The sequence below is a fragment of the Macaca fascicularis genome, chromosome 9 (assembly GCF_037993035.2).
Source record: "Macaca fascicularis isolate 582-1 chromosome 9, T2T-MFA8v1.1".
In the NCBI taxonomy this organism is placed as follows: domain Eukaryota; kingdom Metazoa; phylum Chordata; class Mammalia; order Primates; family Cercopithecidae; genus Macaca; species Macaca fascicularis.
This window is the reverse complement of record NC_088383.1, coordinates 121238748-121262906: the sequence shown is the minus strand read 5'-3', so window position 1 is coordinate 121262906 and position 24159 is coordinate 121238748. Positions and strand designations below refer to the sequence as shown.

General features: G+C 39.1%; 1 protein-coding gene across 4 annotated transcripts in view; it reads left to right on the top strand.

Moving 5' to 3' along the window:
• Positions 1-24159, top strand: part of GPAM (glycerol-3-phosphate acyltransferase, mitochondrial) — a 63616-nt gene that overhangs the window by 11730 nt on the left and 27727 nt on the right. Inside the window, exons 1-5 of one of the 4 annotated variants that reach the window (XM_005566425.4) lie at positions 18143-18214; positions 18969-19066; positions 20057-20187; positions 21278-21400; positions 23791-23864. In XM_005566425.4, coding sequence (XP_005566482.1) covers positions 20086-20187; positions 21278-21400; positions 23791-23864 — 299 coding nt within the window. In that variant the 5' untranslated portion in view covers positions 18143-18214; positions 18969-19066; positions 20057-20085. Of the gene's footprint in view, positions 1-18142; positions 18272-18968; positions 19067-20056; positions 20188-21277; positions 21401-23790; positions 23865-24159 lie in introns of those variants that run through there. The other 3 variants (XM_005566426.4, XM_015456672.3, XM_005566424.4) reach the window with 3 other exon arrangements.

Here is a 24159-nt window from a genome sequence, read left to right as displayed (position 1 = left end):
CAGAGGCAGGGATGCAAGCTGAGACCATGAAAGGGCAGAAATGTAAGTGGGACCTTGACCTTATTCTATGATCTTTGTTCTAAGTATCATCATCCATCCTCTTTGGTCTCAGGCATTGGCCACTGTTGAACAGAGGAATGAGTAGGGTCCTCATGAGTCCTGGTCAAAGTGGCAGCTTTTGGCTGTGGCAAACCCCTCACACCCTACTTGGGTTCTTCTCCTCACAGTGCCCCCTGATTCAGCAGACAGATCTTCTGGCCTATGTCTCTACCTCTTTAAAATAATTCCTTTTCAGAAGCTTTTAATGCTTCTCGAGGTAGAGCACTTAAGGTGAAAATCAGTTAATGTAATCTCAAAACTCTAATAAATGTCCAGCAACATAAGACCACCAGATAAGCATTTTATCCCTAGGGTCACTCAGAATTCACAGCTCAGTTCTCATAATTAGCATTTCTTTTATGTCTGAATCATTGAACAGGTGTGGAGAACTCCATAACAATATTTTACCTGTTTAAGGTTTAAAAGCAGGCCTTAGATATAATCAGTTGCTCAAACTGCCTCCAGAGTTGCTAATAATAGCTACACAGTATTCCACAGTAGCAAAACACTATTGCATACTTGTGGCTCACTTAGAAGTAAAAGTATCCCTTCAGTTTGCTTACCTTTATCCATTTTGAATGACTCCTTCTCCTCCTCTGGTTGTTTTCCTCTTTATTCTCCTTCTTCATCTCCTTCATCATCAGCAAAACTTTTTATTGGAAGTACTTAGCTCACTAATAGTAATTAATATTTCCCTTACAAAGCCGGGCATGGTTGTTCATGCCTGTAATCCCAGCACTTTGGGAGGCCAAGGCAGGAGGATCCCTTGAGCCCAGGAGTTTGAGACCAGCCTGGGCAACATAGTGAGACCCTGTCTCTACAAAAAATAAAAACAAAAATTAGCTGAGCCTGGTGGCATGCATCTGTGGTCCCAGCTACTCGAGAGGCTGAGGTGGGAGGATAGCTTGAGATAGGGAAGTCGAGGCTTCAGTGAGCCAAGATCGTGCCACTGCACTCCGGTCTGGGCAACAGTGAGACCCTGTCTCAAAAACAATTAATAGTATAGTTGTTGAAGGAAAACTATTCTCTCTCTATATATATAGTATATATATACTACATGTAATATATACTATATATAGTATATATATACTACATGTAATATATACTATAGTATATATACACTACATGTAATATATACTATATATAGTATATATATACACTACATGTAATATATACTATATATAGTATACATATACTACATGTAATATATACTATATATAGTATATACATATATTTCAGTCCTTGGGTTTGCAGAAATTAAGTATTAAGTATAGTTTACTTACATATCTATAGTATAGTATACTTACTATATATAGTATGTTACTAGATATATATATATACTTACTATAGTATAGTATATATAGTATGTATAGTTTACTATATATACTATATAGTATATGTAGTATAGTATATATAGTATAGTATAGTATATATATATAGTATAGCTTACTATATATATATAGTAAACTATATTCAGTAAGCCCACCCAGAAGTGGGCTTACTGAATCACATGGTAGCTCTATTTTATTTTTTGAGGAACCCTCATACTGTTTTCCATAATAGTTATACTACAAACACTGATTCTTAATCTGGGGTACAAACACTGATTCTTAATCTAGGGTCCATGAATGACCTTGGAGGGAGGTTATGAAACTGCTGAAATGGAATATAAATTTTTACATGTGCATTTTTTTCTGGGAAAGAGACTGGAGTTTCATCAGATTATCGAAGTGTTCCCAGATGCCAAAAAATGAGGACTTACTGCTTTATAGAGTTCGCTGCCTCAATCAGTAGTATAGTCCTTGAAGGAAAACTATGTAAGTTTATACCTGGAAAAGAAAAACGTGCTGAAGTTGAATCCAGAGAAGCCTGTGATTCTGAAATACACCTATTACCGGCTGTGATCTGTGAAAGCAAGTGGGACTGATATCTGGATCCAGTGGAATCTTCGGTCTTTGAGGGGACCGGACATTTTCCTAGGAACTGCAAGCATTACATAGTACCCACTCTGTGCCAGGCACTGTCTCAGTGCCTTACATATTTTAACTCTTAATCCTTATAATACTATGAAGTAGGTACTATGATTAGCTTTATTTCACGGATGAGGAAAATGAGGTACAGTGAGATAAAAACCATAAATTGAGTTTACTTTAAACATTCCAAGACCCTTCACAATTGTGGACAGTGTAGTTTGATGAGCTGTAATTAATGGTTCAGAATAATTATCATTTTGACATGTGTAAATGGCAGCCATGTTGTAATCTTGAAGTACATACCAAATTAATAACAGGATTCCTATACATGCCACCTCTGTTTTTGTGAATAAGAATGCCGTACCAGGTCACATACAGAGGAGAGCCAGTTAACTGATTTGCTTAATTAGAATTTGGCTAAGAGTCACTGTGGCTTATAAAATAGGTTTACTAACCAAGTAGGCAATTTTATTTTTGTAACTATTAGCACAATCAAAAAAATTCAGACTGTTTACCTAAGGCATGCCACAACTTTGTGGAGCTTAAAGTCAATGAAACTTTATCTCTGGGAGGTTAAAATTTCATTCATTCAGGATTTGATCAATTGATGGAGCTTTAGATATAATTCATTCTTTACCTGGATTATATTTATTCAACAGTTAACGAGCAGGTGACCTTGAAATTTAAACGAACTATTCTCTAAGAACATCACTTATAAATAAGCTAGAGAAAAACCAACATTATTGTGTTGGTTTTTATTATTATTATTTATGGCCCATGTTTAGAAAGTTAGGCAAAAATTAAGGAGAATAAGGTTTTAGAACAGTGTGCAGTTTGCAGAGGGAATCTTTTTTGGAGACTTGTTTTCAGAGGGACTCTTTCTTCAGGATAAGAGAGAAATGAATATTTTGTCTAATATATTTCTAAATACCTATGGCTACCCTAGAGAAGGGGGTTTCTAAATTTCCATCTTAGCTAGATGAAACAGGAAGAGGAGACTGAGTATTTCACAGCTTCTCTCTCCCCTCACCCTGCTCCCCCTACCACAGCGCTGAGAGGAGGCCTGTCCTCTACACTCCAGCTCACACTAACCCATTGCTTACGCATCGCCAAGCACTACTGAAACTACCTCCTTTGCCCATTGTTCTCCCATCTTCTCAAAGTTCAGCTCCTGATTCCCAGCCTAGATCCAAGGGATGGCGAGTTGATATTTTAAGATTTATTTAACCCATATTAAGATTTATTTAACCCATATTAAGATTTATTTAACCCATTGGTTACCTATAGCAGTTACTAGGAATTCTACAATTTATGTATGTGTGCTTAATTTACACCTGTGTCCAGTGCTTTATGGAGGTGAAGTAGGAACACTGGCCAAGAAGTGAGAGCCTCTGGAGAAATAACTATGATGTGATTGATAAAGGGGGAAGGTGTTTTGTTATCTCGTAAGCAGAATCACATGTGCAAAAGGAATGGGGTGAGGGAAGTGTTGGTCTCTGTGATCCATCCAACCAGTAGTAAAACAAAATGGGGCTAGAAGAAGAAATTGCACCTTGCAATCCTAGATTATGAAAAGCCTGTTCTCTAATATCTCACTTGCATGTTGGAGATCATCCTTGTAATAAACATCAAATATTGTATGGAGTAAGATGATGATGACTGCTAGTTAGAAAAGATGTGGTAAAAACCATAGCCAAATAATCCTGCTATGCTTACTTAAGTTTTGCTTTATGTAAGGTAATTTAGGTAATTGGAAACTAGATTGATAACACTCTTTACTTTGGAGGCCTTTTCTTTTGGGAAATCTGTAAGTTAAAAGCCAAAGACAGTTACACAGAGTATGTTTAGAACACCCAAGAGAATAAATTTTCTAAAGGAAAATATTTGAGCTTTTATATGTCAGATTTCTTTAGAAGTATTCTAAAAATTCTAAATGTCTTTAGAAGTATTCTAAAAATTAGCCTTAGTTGAACTTAGATTGATCTTCCTTTCAATTATACTTAATGAGTGAGGTTCTACCTTACCTTGAACTCATTGGAAAAAGAATAATCCAATTGCCAAGTAGTTCAGCTTCTCCTCTTCAGGAAAATTCTTTCCTTTTGACAAAGACTGATTCTGAGGGAGGAACGATAAAAATAAGTCTTCTAGCCATGCCTAGTTTTTCCCTTTCAAGCCTTTTCAAGTTCCTTCTTTCAAGAGTATTGGACATATGTGTGTTTACCTCCCAGCCTCTGCTTGGCCTTGTTCTAGATCGTGGCATTCTGTTCTGTGTAGACCACCCCGTACACTGGAGATCAGGGCGTCTAGTCTTCCTTGTAGTCACATGTTTCCTCTACTCTGACCCAAGGAGTGGGGTCAGGGAGAGAAGATGGGAACTCCGCTGCCTACCTTAGATGCATGCCTGCTCTAAGAGTTACAAAGTGATAAGCCCCCAAACTGTGGTTCACACATCCCTCCTTGAATGTTTTTATTCCTAAGGCTATCCTTGTTCAGGACTCTTGATAGTTATAACAGCCATGCATCCTCTCCTTTTATAAGTAGCTAATCATGTCTTATGCTTAGACATTCAACAAATAGATATTGAGCATCTGCTTTACGCCAGGTACTGTTAGGCACTAAGAATGCAGGGGAAAAGTCAAGAATGCCATTTGAGAGAGAGAGAGGGGCAGATATTAAATGATTAATTCTACAATTAAATGTTTAGTTATAATTGTGGTCATTCCTATGGGGAAGAAGCTTAAGAAAGGGGCCTGCCTTAGTCTGAAGGGTCCACAAAGTTTTTCATGAGGTCATGAGTCCCGAGCTGTGTTATGAAGCATGAGTTGGAGAGGAGATGTGGTGGGGACCACTGCAGGCAGAGCAAATGCCAGAGAAGGGCAGAGCCTGGCTTTGACGGGGAAGTGAAAGAAAGCCAGGGTGACTGGAGTCAGAGAGAGAAAGTGTACGTGGAAGGACAAGGGGGTGGTGAGATTAGCAAGGGCGGACTGAGCCAGGTATTCGACACATGTTACAGGCTTTAGTTTTTGTTCTAAAATCTGTAAGGAATATATGGAAGGATTGTAGTCAGTTGGAATGGTGACAAGGGAGAGAGATGGGGGTATCTGGCGTGGTGCATTTGGCACGCTGCGTTTTCAAATGCTCGGTCTGACTGATGCGTATGGGACATCTGGATGGGTAGCCAGTGCAGAAATAGATGTGGGGCGTCCAGGCAGTGAGTTTTTATGCCCCCCAGTGAAGCTGGTGATATTTTGGATTAGGATAGTGCAGGTGGAGAGGGAGATAAGGGGATGATGAGTTTAAAGCTATTTAAAAGGTACAATTGTTTAAGAGTTAGTGTTCTATTGGATGTAGGAAGAAGTCAAGAACTTCTAGGTTCTTCGTCTGCTGAGGAGATGGTATGAAGTGAGAATGAAGGAAGGACTTGAGCCAGCAAAACATGCCAAGAGAAAACATCTAGGTGGGTAGAAAGAAATGCAGGAGAGCATGGGGTTGTGAAAGCCAAGGGACTGCCTGGCTCTTTACACCCAGAGCCGCGACTTGCTCAGCAAGCCATCCCTACCCAATAATCTGCCGTCAGGTTATACAACAGTAGAAAGCTTGGAATGAGTCTGGGCTTGTCCACATTAGAATCTAGTCCACATTAGGATTTCTTTTCCAGACGGCAAGATGCTTTGTTTTCACATCATTCCAGCCAGCATCTCAGCTCCCCAAGCCATCTTGGACAGCATCTTTTAAGAACCAATGGTGATTTTTAGGGAAATGGTCTTAAGCAATACTTAGGAACAAAAGGTTTTCCTGAAAGACATAGCGTCTGCAGAGATGCAATTTTAAGCACAGCAAAGACAAGTTTTTATGATGTTATATAGTGTAGCCTGGCTTGTTAGAAGCTCCTAAGTCTCTTCATTCTACATTAGGATTTTGGTTTATCTCAGCCCAACCAGAACTGTCATTGATGTGGTATGATTGTCATTAGAGCTGTTCACAAATGTTTAATTATCTGGGATATATGGTAGGATTATACTTCTTTACCCAGCAAAGCAGATTAGGAGCCAGTGTACAACTTACTCCACTCTCTTTTCCAGCCTTGGCAAACACGAAGGTATCTGTCAACATGGAACCTTCCTCAGCCTGGGTTCCTCAGTGACCATTATGAGCAGAGTCCCAGAATAACCTGCTGTTGACATGTAGTATAGGCAAGAAATAAACTCTGTTGTTTCAAGACTAAGACTTTTGTTACTGTATTATAACCTAGCCCATTCTGACTGATAGAGAGTCATTCTTCCTAGAACAAAGTAACTTTAAGGGTTCATATGAGTTTCAAAAATTTTAGGACAAATTTTGCCAGGATCCAAGCTCAAAGCAACAGCATTTTCTCTTTTGTCCCCAAAGTATCTGCAAGAAGTATGTTTTCCAAGCATAAGGTTTTGGCAGCCTAGCCCTGAGATGAGGATCACCGAAGAACTAGAGCCACTTCCAAAGCAAATCCTAAAAACAATTATCATAGTGTTTTCAGACCTGGGATCTGCTAGTCCAGCTCTAACTGCCATGTTCTTGCCTAGGCTGGCTGAATAATACAGCCCTTGTATGTTTGGGCTTTAGTATCAGGGAGACGCTGAATTCAAAGTGCGTTTCTGCCACTTTACAGATTCTGACCTCTCCTGGTGCCTCAGTTTTCCCCATCTGAAAAATGGGAGTAACAATAGTTTCTAACCCACGGGGCTGTTGAGAGGACAGGTCCATCATCTGCCTGTTTGCCCTCAGATCTATTCCCCATCCTTCCCTGCTCTACTCTAGATCTTAGGACAACGCCCCCTTGCAAACTTATTCCTCAGGCTTCCTTGAAGCTTGGGTCAGCCCCAATTGGCTGAGAGAGGATAAAAGTCATGGTGTCTCCCTCTTTCTCAGGTGGTACCTTCAGCAGTGGTGGCTCCATGGTTTTGGCTCCTCCTGGGCAGGACCCCCTCCTTGGTCCCAGTTGTAGCCTATGAGGTGATGGCTCGTGGCTCTGTCAACACCCGTCTTTGCCACTCCAGCCTGAGGCAGGGCAATGATCTTGTGTTGCTGCTGATCTCTGGGCCTCACCCTTCTCCTTTTGTCCTCTCTGCTCTTCCAGGACCTTTCTAAGTAGTTTTCTGTATTAACGTCTCACTAGTGAACTGTCTGGAAGGGGTTCTTTTTTCCTGATGGCACCATGACTGGCACAGGTGATTATTTGAGAAAATGCCTCTAAAGTACTTAGAACAGTGCTTGGCACATAGAAATTGCTCAATAAAGGGTAGCTAACAAAACGTACTTACTTTCTTCCTTACCTAGATGCTCTGCTGCCAATTCCACCCAGGCAGGCAGGCCCGTGAATACAACATAGCTCCTGAAGCATTGCCCACTTCTTCTCTCCCTGGTTGACCAAGTCCATAGACATAGGCTTCTATTTTGATTCACCCTTCTCTAATCTTACAAGGTAAAGGGTATTCACATACCTCCATGACATTTATGACACATGTCAGAATTTTATTTTGAAATTTCCAAACTTTTTACTATGGCTTACAAAGACCTGGTCTGCCTGCGTTTCCAATTCCTCCCTCTGCCATTTTCTCACTTATCCACTCCAGCCACACTGGCCTTGGTTCAGTTCTCACTCTCTGCCAAGCTCTGCCCTCCCTCCGGGCTTTGGCGTGTACTCTTCCCTCTTCTTGGAAAGGTCTGCTCTGGCCTCCTGTCTTGGCCCAGCCCTGCTCACACCCTGGCCTCAGTGTAACTCCTCTCCCCTTTTAGAAGTCCTCCCTGACCGCCTTATCCAATATTGACCGCCTCTCTTCTTCTCGGGAATGGATGCTGTTTGGATTCTTTATTGCACTTAAAAAAAATTTCATCGTGATTTTAAGTTTGTTTATCTTTCTTCTTACTGTCTCCATCCCTACATACCATAGGCCATTAGACCATGAATTCCACAAGGGTAGGATCTGTGTGTGACTTCTTCATCTGTATATCTTCAGCACTTAGCAGGATGCCTGCCACAAAAAAAGGCTTTCAGTCTGTGTTATGAATGAATGGTTGAACGAATGAATACTGTATTACTCTGTCTTTAAACAGCTTATGTCAAAGTTCTCTTGCAGGGCAATAGTGATAATTTGGGGTATTCTACCCCTACTCCTTACCCTGTTGCTTGTGTTGTGTGGAAGCCAAGCAGAGGTCCTGGGTTGGCTCAGGCTGGTTACCTGCCCCATTGCACCTTGCCTGGGCTCTGCGTGGTACTCAAAGTTCCATTCCCTTCGTGACCTACTCAGCCACTGGGACCTTCGCTGAGGTTTCCAAGGTGCTACACTATCATTCTTCACAGTCCCCCCATCTTCACCCTTTTTTGAAGCCCTGCCACCTCCAAGCCTCTGCATCTGAAGGATCTCAGAGCTGAGCCACCATCAGACCCCTGAGTCCTGTCCCTTCTCAATGCCTGAGCCATCCTGGCCTCCACTCTTTTCTTGGACATTCTCTCCTCCCACAAGCCAGCTTGAGTCCATGAGAAAATAAAGGCCCATTTAGAATTTGTCTTCTTGGATACCAACCCCCCGAGCAGCTTCTCGTTTTTTTGCTTTTGATCACAAAAAGGCAGTTAATTGCAATGACTTAGCCTCCTTCCAGGGCTTAGGAAAGCTCAGGATTTAAACCACAGAGCCTGGCTATGCTCCTGGGAGAAGGGAAAATACCTTTCATTCCTTAAAAATGAGCAAACAGTAGTTACAAATTAAGAGACATCCAAGCTAATTTCTTAACTACCCTGCTCTGCTAGTTACCCCACGCAGGGCCCCCGTTTCCCTCTAGAATTGGTGCCCTGCCCAGTGGCGCAGCTAGTGGCTGGAGGCATGGAATACTACCTAGTTCCCACCGTGCTTTCTTCCTGGGGAGCTGAACCTTGTCATGTACCCTATCTGGTGGGACATGACCAGAGAGATCTCCCAGAAGCCTGGCTGCTTACTGCCTGGCTCCAGTGTATTTGACGACCATCTTGAGAGACTGCTGCTCTAACCTGCCTCGTCACAAAGACCCTTTCCATTCTAGGATGTCTGAGTTGGACCTGGGCTTGGTGCATTCTTTGAACACTATGTCTCGTTGTAACTAACTTCAATGTCCAGGAAAATGTGCTTGTTTTCTCTTCTGTTTGGCTCTGCCCTCCTCACTCTCCCTTCTAGAAAGAGGTCCCAGGATACCTTATGCTTGAGCCCAGGAAGTTTACATGATTATAAGCCATGATGTTTGACCACAGTTCCGTCTTCTTTAAGACTTGGAAGCAGGTGTATATGTAAGAAGAAATATCACAAATATTTTAGCTTGGGAGCAATCATTTGGGACTAAGGAAATAGTTGTCTGTGTCTGTAGTGTGGGCCCACTTTTCTTGGTGAAGCATTCTGGAAGATTCTGCCTTCTCTAAAAGAAGGAAGAATATTCATTATTTGCTTCTCTGAATTATTCAGTTCTGAATTATGATTTCATAAACCAATATATATGTGATGGGTAACGCAATTAGCAATCCAAGTGTGGGGTACCGTTACAGACATTTCCAGCCAGCACCATGCTATTCCAGTCATCCTTTAACGTCTCTTATTTGAAGCTTAGTCTATTGATTGGTTTCCTGATGAGGCAGGTTTCAGTCAAAATGAAGTCCTTCTTATGCCATAAGTGTGGTAAAAGTAAGTCAGAGGGGTTTCCTTTTCTTCTGGCCTAAGACCCTTTCTTCTTCTTCTTCTTTTTTTTTTTTTTTTTGATATGGAGTCTCACTCTGTTGCCCAGGCTAGAGTTCAGTGGCACGATCTTGGCTCACTGCCACCTCTGGCTCCTGGGTTCAAGTGATTCTCTTGCCTCAGCCTCCTGAGTCACTGGGATATCAGACACGTGCCACCACGCCCAGCTAATTTTTTGTATTTTTAGTAGAGAGGGGGTTTCACCATGTTGACTGGGATGGTCTTGATCTCTAGACCTTGTGAAAGACTTAAAGGCAGAATCTAAGGTCATCTTCACTGCCACCCCTCAGCATGTGATACACTGGTAGGGACTATTTCTAGACATTCTCTCTCTCTTTTATTATTTTTAAAGAATGTTTGAGTCATTCTAGCAATAAGATCCAGGCTCAAATATGATAGGAAATGCATGTATTTATTTGCAGCTATTTAATTGTGCATATTTTATTTTATCCAATGAGATCTTGAATTTCTAAAAACAGGGACTAGAGTGTATCCTCCTCACAGAGTATAGGTAGGCAGTAAAAAAGTTTTTGATTAATTGTTTAAATAAACTGGGCTTGGGATGTGTTACAATAAGGATCTAAGCTGCCCATTTCATTAAAATGAACATGCGTGGTGACAATCAGGAATGTATTTACCCAAGAGTAACGAAAGACAACATTGTAATGGCTTACACAGGTAGAGATTTGGCAAAATCCAGAGGTGTGTGTCTTGAGTTTGGACATTGAATTATGTAGCAAATGGGAGAAAAACGAAAAAGGAAGTGCCAGCTGTGTCCTCTTTTACTAAGAAATAAAAACTTCTTCAGGAATCCTCAGTTTGCCTTGCTCTCAGTTCACATTGCCCAGAACTGGGTCATGTGACCTTCTTGGCTATAAGGATAGTTGCAGTATTAGGGAACAAGATGATCATAATTGGCTTAGATACCTTGATTCATTCTTTTCTCAGAGCTAGACAAGAGATCACCCTGAATATAATCAGAGGGTGGAAATACGTCTTGAACAGGTAGGTCTCAGTGACTGCCCCAAATCAGCTGGAACTAGGGAAGTGAATTCTGGAAGCCACAAGTCAATGAACTTGATGCTGATTTTTGAAACTTTTTGAAATAATGATTAAACAGGAGTAGTGTAAATATTCTAGACTATAAGCTTGAAGGGAGGAGGTATGGTGCTGTCTTGTTCAATGCTGTATCTACAATAGCATGGGTGGCATGAAGTAGATGTTCTATAAATGTATACTGAATAAATAAATAAACAATAGCAGCCCAAGGAAAAGTAGGCCATAATGAGAAGAGTATGGATCCAGTAGGAATAATTCATGCCAAGCTACTTCCTTTAAAAATTCTTGACAGAACAATCATTATATTTTATATAAGGGAATTTAATAGATACTTTATCATTGGATTCTGGCAAGTCAGTTGACAATGTCCTTACAATATTCTTGTAGAGCAATGCTATTATATATAGGTAGACCTGCAGCTACTTGAACAAATGAACCCAGGGAAGTTTGGTCAATGAATCTGGATCAGTCTGACGGGGAGCCTCTGAACAGGGACTATTAGGAAGGCAGCATGAATTATTGTCAAGAATATGAGGTTTAGTATGAGAAAGGCCTCGGTTCAAATCCCTTCTGTGTTGCTTTCTGTCTGGTTGATTTGGGCAATTTATTTAATTACTCTGAGCCCGTTTTTCTTATCTGTAAATTAAGGATCATAATATCTTGCAGCTTCATCATGAGAATGAGCCATGTTAAAATGTAGCAGGTATACTGGTCAATATGTAGGATGGCAGAACAAAGATTTTAAAATACCTTGAAAATCTGGAAAATGGCAAAACAAAACAAAATGCAGTGTACACAGAGGTACATGTGCATTACTATCACAAATGCAGTGTGTGCCCCATTTTCATAATTGGCTTAAGTATTATGATTCATTATTTTTTCAGAGTTGGCCAGGAGATTGTCCTGAACAAAATCATAGAGAGGGAAACAGAGAGCGAATAGCTTCTCTGTTGGTACAATGGGTAGGACCAGATTTTTATAGGATCTAATCAGACTCTCCTTATGAAGACAGGAAATCTAACATCTGGTAACACCACCCTGAAAATAAAAGGCAACCAGCTTGGGTAATGAAAGACTGTATTACTGTGTACATAGAATTTGTAGTGCTGTCACTCTTCTTGTTCCTATTACCAATAATGTGTGTCCTCCTCTTTTTTCCTTATGAATCTGGCTAGAGGTTCATTAACTCTACTGATTTTCTCAAAGAATTAGCTTTCAGTTTCAATTGCTTTTTATTTTCCTACTTAAAAATTTTTCTGTTTTCATTGATATCTGCCCTTTATTGTTTTCTGTTTTTGTTTTGCTTACTTTGGGTTTAATTTACACTTTTTTCTTAAGGCTGAATCTGAGATCAATAATTTGAGATGTTTCTTTTTTTCTAGTATAGGTGCTTTAGTACCATACATTTCTGAGTACTGTTTTAGCAACATGATATATTGTGTGTTCATTATCATTTGGTTCAAGGTACTTACTAATTTTCATTTTTATTTCTTTTTTACATCATGATTTTTTAAAAGTATGTGAGTTTCCAAATAGTTAAGGATTTTCCAAATACCTTTAAGTTAGTGGTTTCTAATTTCTACTGTGCTCAGAGTATATGTTTTACATGATTTGGATCCTTATATGTGCATTGAGACTTGTTTTATGGCCCAGAATGTGATCTATCTTGGTGGATGTTCTGTGCACACTTGAATGTTTATTCTCCTGTTATTGGGTGGAGTGTTCTATAAATGTCAATTAGACCAAGTTGGGTTTATAGTATTGCACAAGCCTTTTACATCTTTATTAATTTTTTACCCACAGTTCTATTAGTTATTGGGGGAGGGATATTGAAATGGCTGACTACAATTGTAGATTTTTAAAATTTTTTCTTGCAATTCGATTAGTTTTTGATTTATGTGTTTTGAAGTGCTGTATCAGAGGAATAAATATGTAGAATCGGTTTGTCCTCATTATGAATTGACCCTTTTATCATTATAAAATGATCCTCTATATTTCTGATAATATTCTTTGTATTGAAATTATGTTATTAATATAACCACCTATATTTCTTTTGATTAGCATTAGTATAGCATACTGTTTTCTAACCTTTTACTTTTATTTGTCTTAATATTTAAAGTAAGTTTTTAAATAGGTAGCATATCATTGGATCTTCATTTTCTTTCCAATCTGACGATATCTGCCTTTTCATTAGGGTGAATACTTATATGAGCTTAAATCTATCATCTTGCCATGTATTTTCTCTTTATTCTGTATATTCTTTTTTTTTCTCCCCCATCATTTACTGCCTTCTTTTGAATTCATTAAACATTTTAAAAATTCAACTTAAGCTTCTTTGTTGGTGTGTTAACAATAACTCTTAGTTTTGCTTTCATAGTAGTTGCTTTAGGAGTTAAAGTATACATCTTTAACTTATTACAGTTTACCTTCAAGTATATTATACCACTTAGTGCATAAGATAAGAATCTTACAACGGAATACTTCTCTCTTCCTGGACTTTGTGCTGTTGTCATCATACATTTTATTTCTACATATGTTATAAGCCCCACAAAATATTGTTTTTGTTTGTGCATTAAGCAATTATCTTTTAAAAGGGTTTTAATGACTGACATGGTGGCTCACTCTTATAATCCCAGCACTTTGGGAGGTCAAGGCAGGCGGATCACTTGAGGTCAGGAGATCGAGACCGGCCTGGGCAACATGGTGAAACCCCAACTCTACTAAACATACAGAAAAAAATTAGCTGTGCATTGTGGTGGGTGCCTGTAATCCCAGCTACTCGGGAGGCTAAGGTATGAGAATTGCTTGAACCTGTGAGGAGGTTTCAGTGAGCCGAGATCACGCCACTGTACCACTGCACTCCAGCCTGGGTGACAGAGTAAGATTCTATCTCAAAAATAAAATAAAATAAATTAAAATAAAAGGGTTTTAAAAATAAGAAAAATCATTTACCTACATATTTATGGTTTCTTAAGCTCTAATTCCTTTGCATAGATTCAGAATTCCATCTGATAGCATTTTTTTTTTTTTTTTTGCCTGAAAGACTTTCTTTAACATTGCTTACAGAACTAGCCTGCTGGTGATGAATTCTTTTGGCAATTTGATGTCAAAATATGTTTACTTTGTTTGCTTTTGATATATATATATAAAGCATATAAAATGTACATATTATATATTAATATAAAAGAACTCTTGAGTGATAGATTCTTCATTCAGTACTTCAGATACTGCTCCACCACCTTCTGGTTTGCATTTTTCTGATGTGAAATCTGCTGTCATTCTTATCTGTGTTCCTCTGTACAGTAATGTGTATATATATATATTTTTTTTATCTCTGATAGCTTTTAAGATTTTCTCTTTATCAGTGGTCGTAGGCATTTTGATCGTGATGTTTCTTGGTATGGTTTTATTCATGTTTCTACTGAGTTTGTTGAGCTCTTTGGGTTTATGAGTTTATAGTTTTGGTCAAATTTGGAAAGTTTTCATCAATTATTCCTTCAAATACTTTTTTCTGTCCTCCCTAATCTATTCTTATGTCATATTTCTCATTTTCTTCAGGGACTACAATTGCATGTATACTAGGCTCACTGATACTCTTTTACTTTCAGTATTTTTCTTCCTTCAGTGTTCCATTTTGGATAGTTTCTATCACAATGCTTTCAAGTTTGTTTATTTATTTATTTAATTTATTTTTTTTGAGACGGTGTTTCGCTCTGTCACCCAGGCTGGAGTGCAGTGGCAGGATCTCGGCTCACAGCAGGCTCCACCTCCTGGGTTCACGCCATTCTCCTGCCCTATCCTCCCGTCAAGTTTTTTACTGTTTCTTTTTTAGTAATGTCTAACCTATTAATCCCGTGTGTGTGTGTGTGTGTGTGTGTGTGTGTGTGTGTGTGTGTGTGTGTTAGGGTGCTAAAAATCTCAGATAGTGGTTTTATTATCTCCTAGATGTTTGTGTCTTTTTTTTTTTTTTTAAGATTGTTCACATCTCTACTTCCCATGCTCAGTTTATTTTTTCTACTTGTTGAACACATTGAATACAGTCATAATTACTTTCTTAATGTCTTTGTTCTCTTATTTTATCTGTCATTTCTGGGATGCTTTCAATTCATTGATTTTTTTTTCTCATTACTTTCCTGCTTCTTTTTGCATGCCTGATAATTCTGATTGGATTCCAGATGTTGCAAATTTTACCTTATTAGGTGTTGGTTATTTTTAATTTCCTGTAAATATTCTTGTGCTTTGCTCTCGGACACTTTGTTCTTAAAAACAGCTTAATCCTTTGGTAGCTGGCTTTTAAGATTTCTTAGATAGAATCAGAGTAGCTTTTACATTAGGGCTACTTTTGCCCCACTACTGAAGCAAAACCATTTGAATTGTGAATTATGAGGTTTTCCAGTGTGGGTGCCAGGATCAGGCACTATTTCTGGTCCTGTAGGTTCAGCTGGGTACCTTTCTACTCTGCCTTGTGGGAGCAGAATTAATTTCCTACCCTGTGCAAGCTTTAGTACTTGCTCTCTCTTTTGTTCATACATGATTATTTCCTGCCCTTAGGTAGCTTCCTCACACACCTGCTCTAATAAGCAGAAGACTGGAGTAAGATCTGTTGTAGATCTCCACAGCTCCTTCTTTCTCTGTGTAGCTTTCTCCTTGCTGATACACAACTCTCAGTTCCAGCTGCTTTGGCCTCCCTGCTCTCCCAGTTCCATCTCCTCAACTCAGGGAGTCTGCCTAGCTTGTTTGTGCTGCTCCCTCTAGTTAGTAAATCAAGGCAATCATAGGGCCACCTCATTTGTTTTCCCTCCTCAAGGACCACTGTCCAGCACAATGTTTAAAAGTCATTGTCTTATAAACGCCTGCTTGTTTTTGTTTTTAGTTGTTTTAGGCAGGAGAGTAAATTCAGTCCTGTTGCTCCATCTTAGCTGGCTAGACTGGATTGCTATAAATGACTGTGGCTCTCTTCATAAAACAGATTGCCAAGGGTGTCACCTGTTTCCAAAACAATTGTTAAGTAACATGAAACACCTGACATTGCAATGTACATCAGCTTCTCAGTAACGACTGTGCAACAAACAGGCATTACCGAAGAGTGGCCTATGAATGAATTTTATGTAAGATGATCCATTTTCCCCTTTGGCTTACATTTTAAAACTCCTGTGGTATTCTCTCTAGTGAATTTGTTGTTACTTTCTCTATAGTAGTTACTTCAAACCCTAATACTTTCCCCTATTTTCTCCCTTCTTTCTTTTTTTCCTTGTCATGGGCCAATAACCTGTATACAAAATTTCATAATGTTTTGGGGTTAAAATTCATCTTTCTCTAGTTAGCATAAAGTGCTTGAGTATTTAAGTGTGTGCTTATTGCTAAGATTATGTGTGTGGGTTGAATAAAGACAGGGTCTTTGACCTCAAGAAGCTCAAAATCTTTTAAAAAATATGAATATAAACTCCCATTGTTTTTGATTGTTGCAAAAGAGGAGAACATTTGCATTTTGGGGTGGATTTATACACCGAGGCATAAGAAAGTTCAAGATTTATACACAGAGGCATGAAAAATTCAAGAGAAGGATTTTTTTTTTTTTTTTTATTGTTCCTTAGCCCCAATAAGTACTGAGTGCTTACTATACAACAAGAGACTTTGGTGTTAACTAAGAGACTGAGGCAAGTCACTGACATAATGTGTTTGTAATCTTCTAGAAGACTTGACAGAAATTGAGAAAGATCCAAGGTGTGGTATTGTAGTATATATTTGAGATGTCACAGGAGAGTGTGGTTATTGAGGGCTGGAGAGATTAGGGAAGGCTTGAAGAACTAGTTCAGGAAGGAACTGTGGAGTTTCAGGGAGAACTGTATAAGCAGAATTAAGAGGATGAGTGCCCATGGCTTGTCTAAGAACAACCAGAGAGGAAGTAAAAGGCTTCTGCTGGAGAAGAGGGAATAGCAGAGGCCTCTCTGTGGAGGCCTTATTGTGTTCCAGGCTCAGGCATTTGTCCTATGAGGGGCTGTAGATGATTTTTTTCCAGGTGGATATGCACGAAGATTTGTATTGAATAGGGGATTAGGATTAGTGAGTATATGAGGGACAAGGACTGGCAGCAGAGGCTTGAGGGAAGGGCATATGCCTTAATCATCTTTGTATTCCCAGATCCTAGTTCATACTTAATGTTTGTTGCTTGAGTGCATGTAAAAGTTTATTTATTATATTTCGAGACAGGGTCTCGTTGCCCACGCTGGAGTGCAGTGGTGTAATTTTGGCTCACTGCAACCCCTTGCCTACCAGACTCCAGCAATCCTCCCACCTCAGCCTCCTGAGCAGCTGGGACTATAGGTGTGTGCCACCACCCCCCGGATAAAAAAGGTTATTTTTCCTTCTAAATTGTTAATGCTCTTGATAATCATTGGCCTTGCCAATGGCATGACAAGTATTGTGAAAGAACTTCATGGTCAGTGTTATTTTGTTCCAAGGGCTAAAGGTAGGCCAACTTCAACTCAGACTCCTTCAAGTCATTTTTTTAAAATTATATTTTAAATTAACTAAATAGTTGCATATATTTAGGGGGTACAAATCAATGTTATGACTTAATACAATGTGGAATAACTGAATCAAGCTAATTGACATATCCACCTCAGATATTCCTGTTTTTGTGGTGAGAACTTTTGAAATGTACTCTTAGCGATTTTGAATTGTATAATACATTATTTACTATGTTCACTATGGTGTGCAACATATAGTCCAAAGGGGGAAAAAAGTCCTTATTTCTCCTAACTCAGGCTTTTTATCCTACAAACCTTATTTGCTTCTTTACATATCTCATTCTCCTCCTTAAAGGAAAAGGCACTCAGCCACTTTTGTAGAAATTACACAGCATGGCCATTTGCAATCCCTGCCTCTCCCATTCGTAATAAATCCTACATAGTCTTACAGATCTCATAAAAATTCAGACCACACACATAACCTGATAGCCCACGCGCACATTCCCAACAAAGCCTGGAAGAGGGACAAGCTCCCAGATAAGCTGAATTCACACAAAGCAGAATCAGGTACCCACACACACTCACACACGCATGGCCTAGGCAGTGTAACCATCTGTCCAGGCGCTCACACACTATCTTTAGCCACACACAGGCACGCACAGTCGAGTACACACACTTCACCCTCGGATCCACGCACGCTCCCCGAGACCCGCAGGCCGGGCCCTACCCCCGGCGCTGGCTCGCCGGTGGCCTGCGTCAATTCCACGCGCCGGTTGCGTCATCATGGTGCGCCATTGCAGCAGGCATTGGCCGGGACTTGAAGTGCGGGGTGCTGCAGCAGCCGAAGCCGGAGCTGCTAGGGTGCGAACTGCGAGAGCAGGTGTGGGCTGCGAGAGGCTGCTCTGGCCGGGAGCGCCGGGACAAGTGCGTGGAGCTGGTGCGGGACCTGCAAGTTGCTGGGGCAGTCGTGTCCCCTTTTCCGGGCTTCTCCCTGAGAAATGGGTCGGGCTCGTGCAGGGGTGGGGGCAGGATTCATCTCTCCTAGGGGGACCAGACTGGGGCATGGGTTCCTCTGGGTTGGAGTCCTTATGGACTCAGTCCCCTAAGCATCTGCACGCGCGGAGGCGCCGCCAGCCAGCCCGCTTGGGTCCCTGGGGGACACTGAGGCAGCAAGGGGTGCTCTGAAAGGAGCCGGTATGCTGGAGATAATGACAGCGTCACCATTGATTGGACTGAGCGCTCACTGTGTGTTACACACTGTTTTAGATCCTTTGTTTATGTTATTCAGTCCTCTCAGCAACCCAGGAGGTAAGAGCTATCATTCTGCCCATTTTCCAGATGGGAAAACCAAGGCATAGAAGTTAACCAGCTTATGGTAATAAAACAATCACACAGATGGTAAGCAGTGGAAGATTTAAACCTCAGAGCCGGTCTTCCAGCCTCTGTCCTTTTCAGATCCTCCAGTCAGCTTCCCTCAGCGCATGCTGGCTGGTGCCTCTGGGATATTGCTTCTTTATTACTCCTTGACCTTGAGCGAACTGTGGGGAGGGAGGAAGTGCAAAACGTGGACCTCCTATTGGCACAAGCGAGCCTCTTTGTCCTCTCCTCATCCCTTCTTCTCTTCGTTTTCTCAGGCAGCAGCGGCTCCCCTGTTGTATGGACATTCTGCACCCGAAACTGATAGCTGAGTCCTGAAGTTTTATGTTATGAAACAGAAGAACTTTCATCCCAGGTGCATTGGTTTATTCTCTCCCCTAGCCTGTTATGTTAGATAGTACTTATGTTAAATTGTTAAGAACATAGGTGGTTATGCCGAGAATAGCAGTGACTGGAGCAAACCCATGTGGGGATTGTAAAGAGATTGGAATATGCCTTCCAAAGGAACACTATTAATCTAGACATGACTTTTCAGGATGTTAAAGGAATAATTTTAGGCCAGGTGAGAAACAGGCAAAATCAAAAATAATTTAAGGCTAGAGACTATGTTTGAAAGTTTTTCTATTTGGGGTTAATATCTATTTTAGGAGTTTACTCTTAGTGAACCTTTTTCCTTAGGGTGGAAAAAAGCTTATCGAAAAGGATGAAAACTTATACATCAGATATTTCAAAATAGTGTGCTTTTCTTTCAGAGCTTTGTAGCTTTGTATTACCTTTGTATTAAAAGTGAAAATGTTTCTTTTAGGACATCACAAGAAAATTAAAATCTTAATTCAATTTAAGTAGGGGAACTTAAGGGGTGCCCTAATTGCCTTAATTAAATAAACATGCCTTCATTCTGCCAGGAACTATTCAATTATTAACAAAAACGAAATAAAAATAAGCTCTTATTTTCACTTGCAAATGACTGTTCATAGCTATTTTGTTTGGATACAATTCATAGCTATTTTGTTTGGAAACCATTTTGTTTGGATACTATATTTTGTTTGGATACTATTCGTAGCTGTTTTGTGTGTATACAAAGGATACAATGTTGTATCCTTATATATTCAGGAAGTCTTAGAATGCAAATGCTGATTTTTTTTTTTTTCTAGTCAGGGCCGCCTAACTGTGTTCATATAAACACATCAAAGTCAGTTTTTACCTTGTGACTCAACATGGTAGAAGTCTATCAGTTCATTTGCTATCCCATCATGGAGCAAAGTAATGTAGAAATCAGAATTTTGAGTTCTGGTATTTACTCTTTTGATTCCTTGTTAATTTAAGTGGTACTTATTTTTTATAGCACATGATTTGGGAATTACACTTTGTGACATGGATGAATCTGCACTGACCCTTGGTACAATAGATGTTTCTTATCTGCCGAATTCATCAGAATACAGTGTTGGTCGATGTAAGCACACAAGTGAGGAATGGGTAAGTTTAGGATAGCGTTAAAAGCATTCAGGCTAAAAATGTTCACTTCAGTGGTGTTTGTGAAGGTGCACATACTGGCAGCAACATAATATCACGTCGCGATTAATAGCTACAGAAACTGGTAAGTTTATGAAGCCTAATAAAAATTTTTATGGCATTATATTGGGAAGAAAAAATGGTTAGGAAATTAATGTACACTGATGATGTTAGAAAATGAAACAATCATTTTGCATAGGAAAAAAAGTAGTAGTTTTGGGTTGGGTAAGAAATTCTTTGTTTCTTTCTTTCTCTTGGTATGTACTTTCCATGAGTTATACTTAAAAAGCATGAATTTTATAATAGAAATAAACTTTAAAAAATTAAAAATAGGAATGTATAGTATGAATTCAATCCAAAAGGCATACATTTTCTTGGATTGTTTTTCTTATTTCAGTATAACGTGATGTATTTTAAATATTGTCTCAATTGTCTTTATATAAAAAATAGTGGGGTTTTTTTTTCTTGCTTAATTTTGAGAATGTTATATCTGTATAACAGAGATTTGAGCAACTGAGCTCAAAGTTAAGCATTTTTAGAATAGAAGAGCAAGGTTTGACCCTAATTGAACAGCATAGCTATAATTTAAATTCTGGTCTTTAAGTTCCCTTAATAAGATAAAGGAATGTTATATAAGTTTACCTTTTTTTCCAAATTTAAAGTAAAATTATAAAAACTTGCTCACTATGTAAGGCCTTCATGTTCTGTAGTGGGACTGTGTGATTTAAAAGGGGGTAAGGTTAATTGTTAGACTAGAGATCCCGGAGTCTGAATTTATTTATCTTGCTATCAGAAGTCTGTTTGACCTTCTACAATTTAGTTTTTAAATTTTTGAATACTGCTTTCAGTGTGTAGCTGTTACTATGCTTGGGTGCTCAACGTTTGCTTATGTGGTAAGCTTTTATCCAAGTGTTGATCATGGAGGGAGTACTTAAATGAAAATCACTCCGAATATGCCAGAAGTTTTTCTTCTGTCCAAAATAGTTTTTGAGATCAAGTAGACAAGTATTCTCTTGCCATTTATAAACTATTTTTTTTCCTTAATATTTGTCAGGGTGAGTGTGGTTTTAGACCTACTGTCTTCAGATCTGCAACTTTAAAATGGAAAGAAAGCCTAATGAGTCGGAAAAGGCCATTTGTTGGAAGATGTTGTTACTCCTGCACTCCCCAGAGCTGGGTAAGAACCTTACTGCTTATGGACCTTAATACTCAGCATAAAATATGATTTCCAACTTTGTAGTAGGCGGTCTTATTGGACTAAATTCACTTTCAGAACAGAGACCCATGTTTATGAACTAAATATTTCAAGTAAAGATGTTGACACACTTTTTGTTTCCATTCATTTATTCAGTAAATATTGGTCCCATAATTGATACCGGGTAACATTCTAGTTCTTTTGAGGTTTTAGTAGGATTTTAAGGGGGAGAGTAGATCTTACTTTCAGTTAAGTCTTCAAAGGAGTTAGTGGGAACCTTCATGAACTTTTAGTTGTTGAACTTTAGCACTTAACATTAAAATCCTAGCAAGATAAGAAAGAGATAATGGGACAGAGTAAGAAGTTAAAGCTGTGACTTTGCTCTGAGCCTTTGCTAATGGAAGGTGTCTGTTGACTTTGTGATAGTGAAGGATTGTCACTAAAATGTTAGAATGAAGATTTAAGCGAGTGTATATGGGTTTGTTGATTGTATTTTGGTGAAAAAACACAAGCCATGCAATATCTTTTGCATTACAGTGTAGTCTTTGAGAAGAGTTGAGTGGGTGAGAGGTATGTTTTCGGTGGTAGTTGAAGAGAAGGACAAGTTAGCACAGGAACATAGAATTTCATGTGGTTGTGTTCGAAGGCAGTAGAATTGCCTTTTAAAAGTCATTTCTTGATGTTAAGCTTTCTCTGGGATCCAGTTACCAGGATGTAGAAATTCTGCCGTTTAAGTGCCTGCCGTTTATAGAGGTTGCACTTGTGTGGCTAGGTAATTGTGCTGTGTGAATTTTCTGCTCAAGGTTGGCTTGGCAGAAAGTAGAATTCTGAGTCTGATCTCAAGGGATTTACTAACATGGGAGAGATTTTTGTGGAACCCAAGCAGTTTATGTTAAATGTTCAGGTCTGCTGAAGAACGTCTTGTTATAAATATTGCTTCTTTTAAACCACAAGTACTTTGTTGCAAGAATTTGGTAGAATTCAAGGATCACAGAAATTTCTGGCCTAGGAGTAAGGCTAGTTCAGATTAATAGGCCACTTGAAATCAAGATTTAAACAGAATGTCATTTTCTTTTTAAATCTGATATCTAGTCTGATTCTAATTTTGAATGCTTAAAACAATAACTGCAAAGTGTTCTTAAGTCAGAGGCTATATTTGGTGGTGGTGATGGTTTGGAGTAAGGGTAGATGGTACAACAGACAAGTGATTTTTGCCCTACTAGAGTACCTGATGGAGTTGAACTTGATCTTGAATTACTTCCATGACAGGATCATTTAAAATAATTTGCTTAAAAAAGTTTTTTTTGGTAACTTTATGATATTTGCTATCTTTTCTCTGAAATCCTATTTTCCTTTCCTTTAAAGAGATTACAGTTAAGTGTTTTTATATTTTTTGTTGAGGGAACACTGTGCTTTTTCAGCATTTGAGTGTGGAACAGTTACTTTTTTGCCCATATTGATAAAACTATAGACTCTCTTTTCAGCAAAGCTATCTCTGGATTATCTTTCAAGATCACATGTAAAGATGGTGACCAGTAGACATGCGATTTCTCATTAAGTGGACAGTTATTTGGGTGTAATAGAAAGACCATACTCTTTAAATCAAGACATAAGATTGAATCCTAAACCTCTGCCAGCCTTAGTTTCTCACCTAGAAAATGGTGATAACTCTTATGTGTCAGGATTTTTGGGAGATTTAGTAAGCAACAATAACTGCATGGTCCTTAGCATGGTCTTTGTATTTTGGGAAACCTGAAATCTCTGACATTCTTGTAGCTTCACTTCTTTCAGGGTGGAGATGAGGAGTCAAGCAGGAAGGGGTACTATTTCCTTTGGTTTTAAGGTGTTTTTTTTTGTTTGTCGGTTTTTTGTTTGTTTGTTTTGAGACGGAGTCTTGCTTTGTCACCCAGGCTAGAGTACAATGGCATTGTGTTGGCTCACTGCAACCTCCATCTCCTAGGTTCAAGCAATTCTCCTGCCTTAGCCTCCCAAGTAGCTGGGATTACAGGTGCCCGCCACCACGCCCAGCTAATTTTTATATTTTTAGTAGAGATGGAATTTCACCATGTTGGCCAGGTTGATCTCAAACTGCTGACCTTAGGTGATCTGCCTGTCTCAGCCTCCCAAAGTGCTGGGATTACAGGTGTGAGCCACTGCACCGGGCTGGTTTTAAGATTTTAAAGATTAGTTTTGAGTTTATGACTTTCTTTGAAGGCTAAAAAGTACTTTTCAATAAAACTTTTTTCTTCACTTAGATTTTTGAGGCAATGTCTGTTTTTATGCTTGATATTAAAGTCGTCAAGAACTTGTAATGAGAGCTCTTCATCAGTCTAGTTGTTTATTTATGTCTACATTTACTTTGTTTTATATAGGACAGATTTTTCAACCCCAGTATCCCGTCTTTGGGTTTGCGGAATGTTATTTATATCAATGAAACTCACACAAGGTAAAAATAAATTTCTTGTGTTTTTAATACATCTCAAAAGAAAAACTTCATAATAATCAGTTAATACACTTCAAGCTGAGTTGCTTTGCGTTATTGAGAGTTAATGGAATATGAGTTTCTGACACAAGAGACAGACATTATCTGAAAATTGGAAGCAGTATAGCCACAGAGAGAACTATTACTGTTACCACTTGTGTACTTAAAAATATTTTCAGGGGAGTGTAGATGTCACTTCTTTGACTTATATTGATTTTGCATATGAAGTATGCCAAAATGTGGGAAACATTTGTCTGAG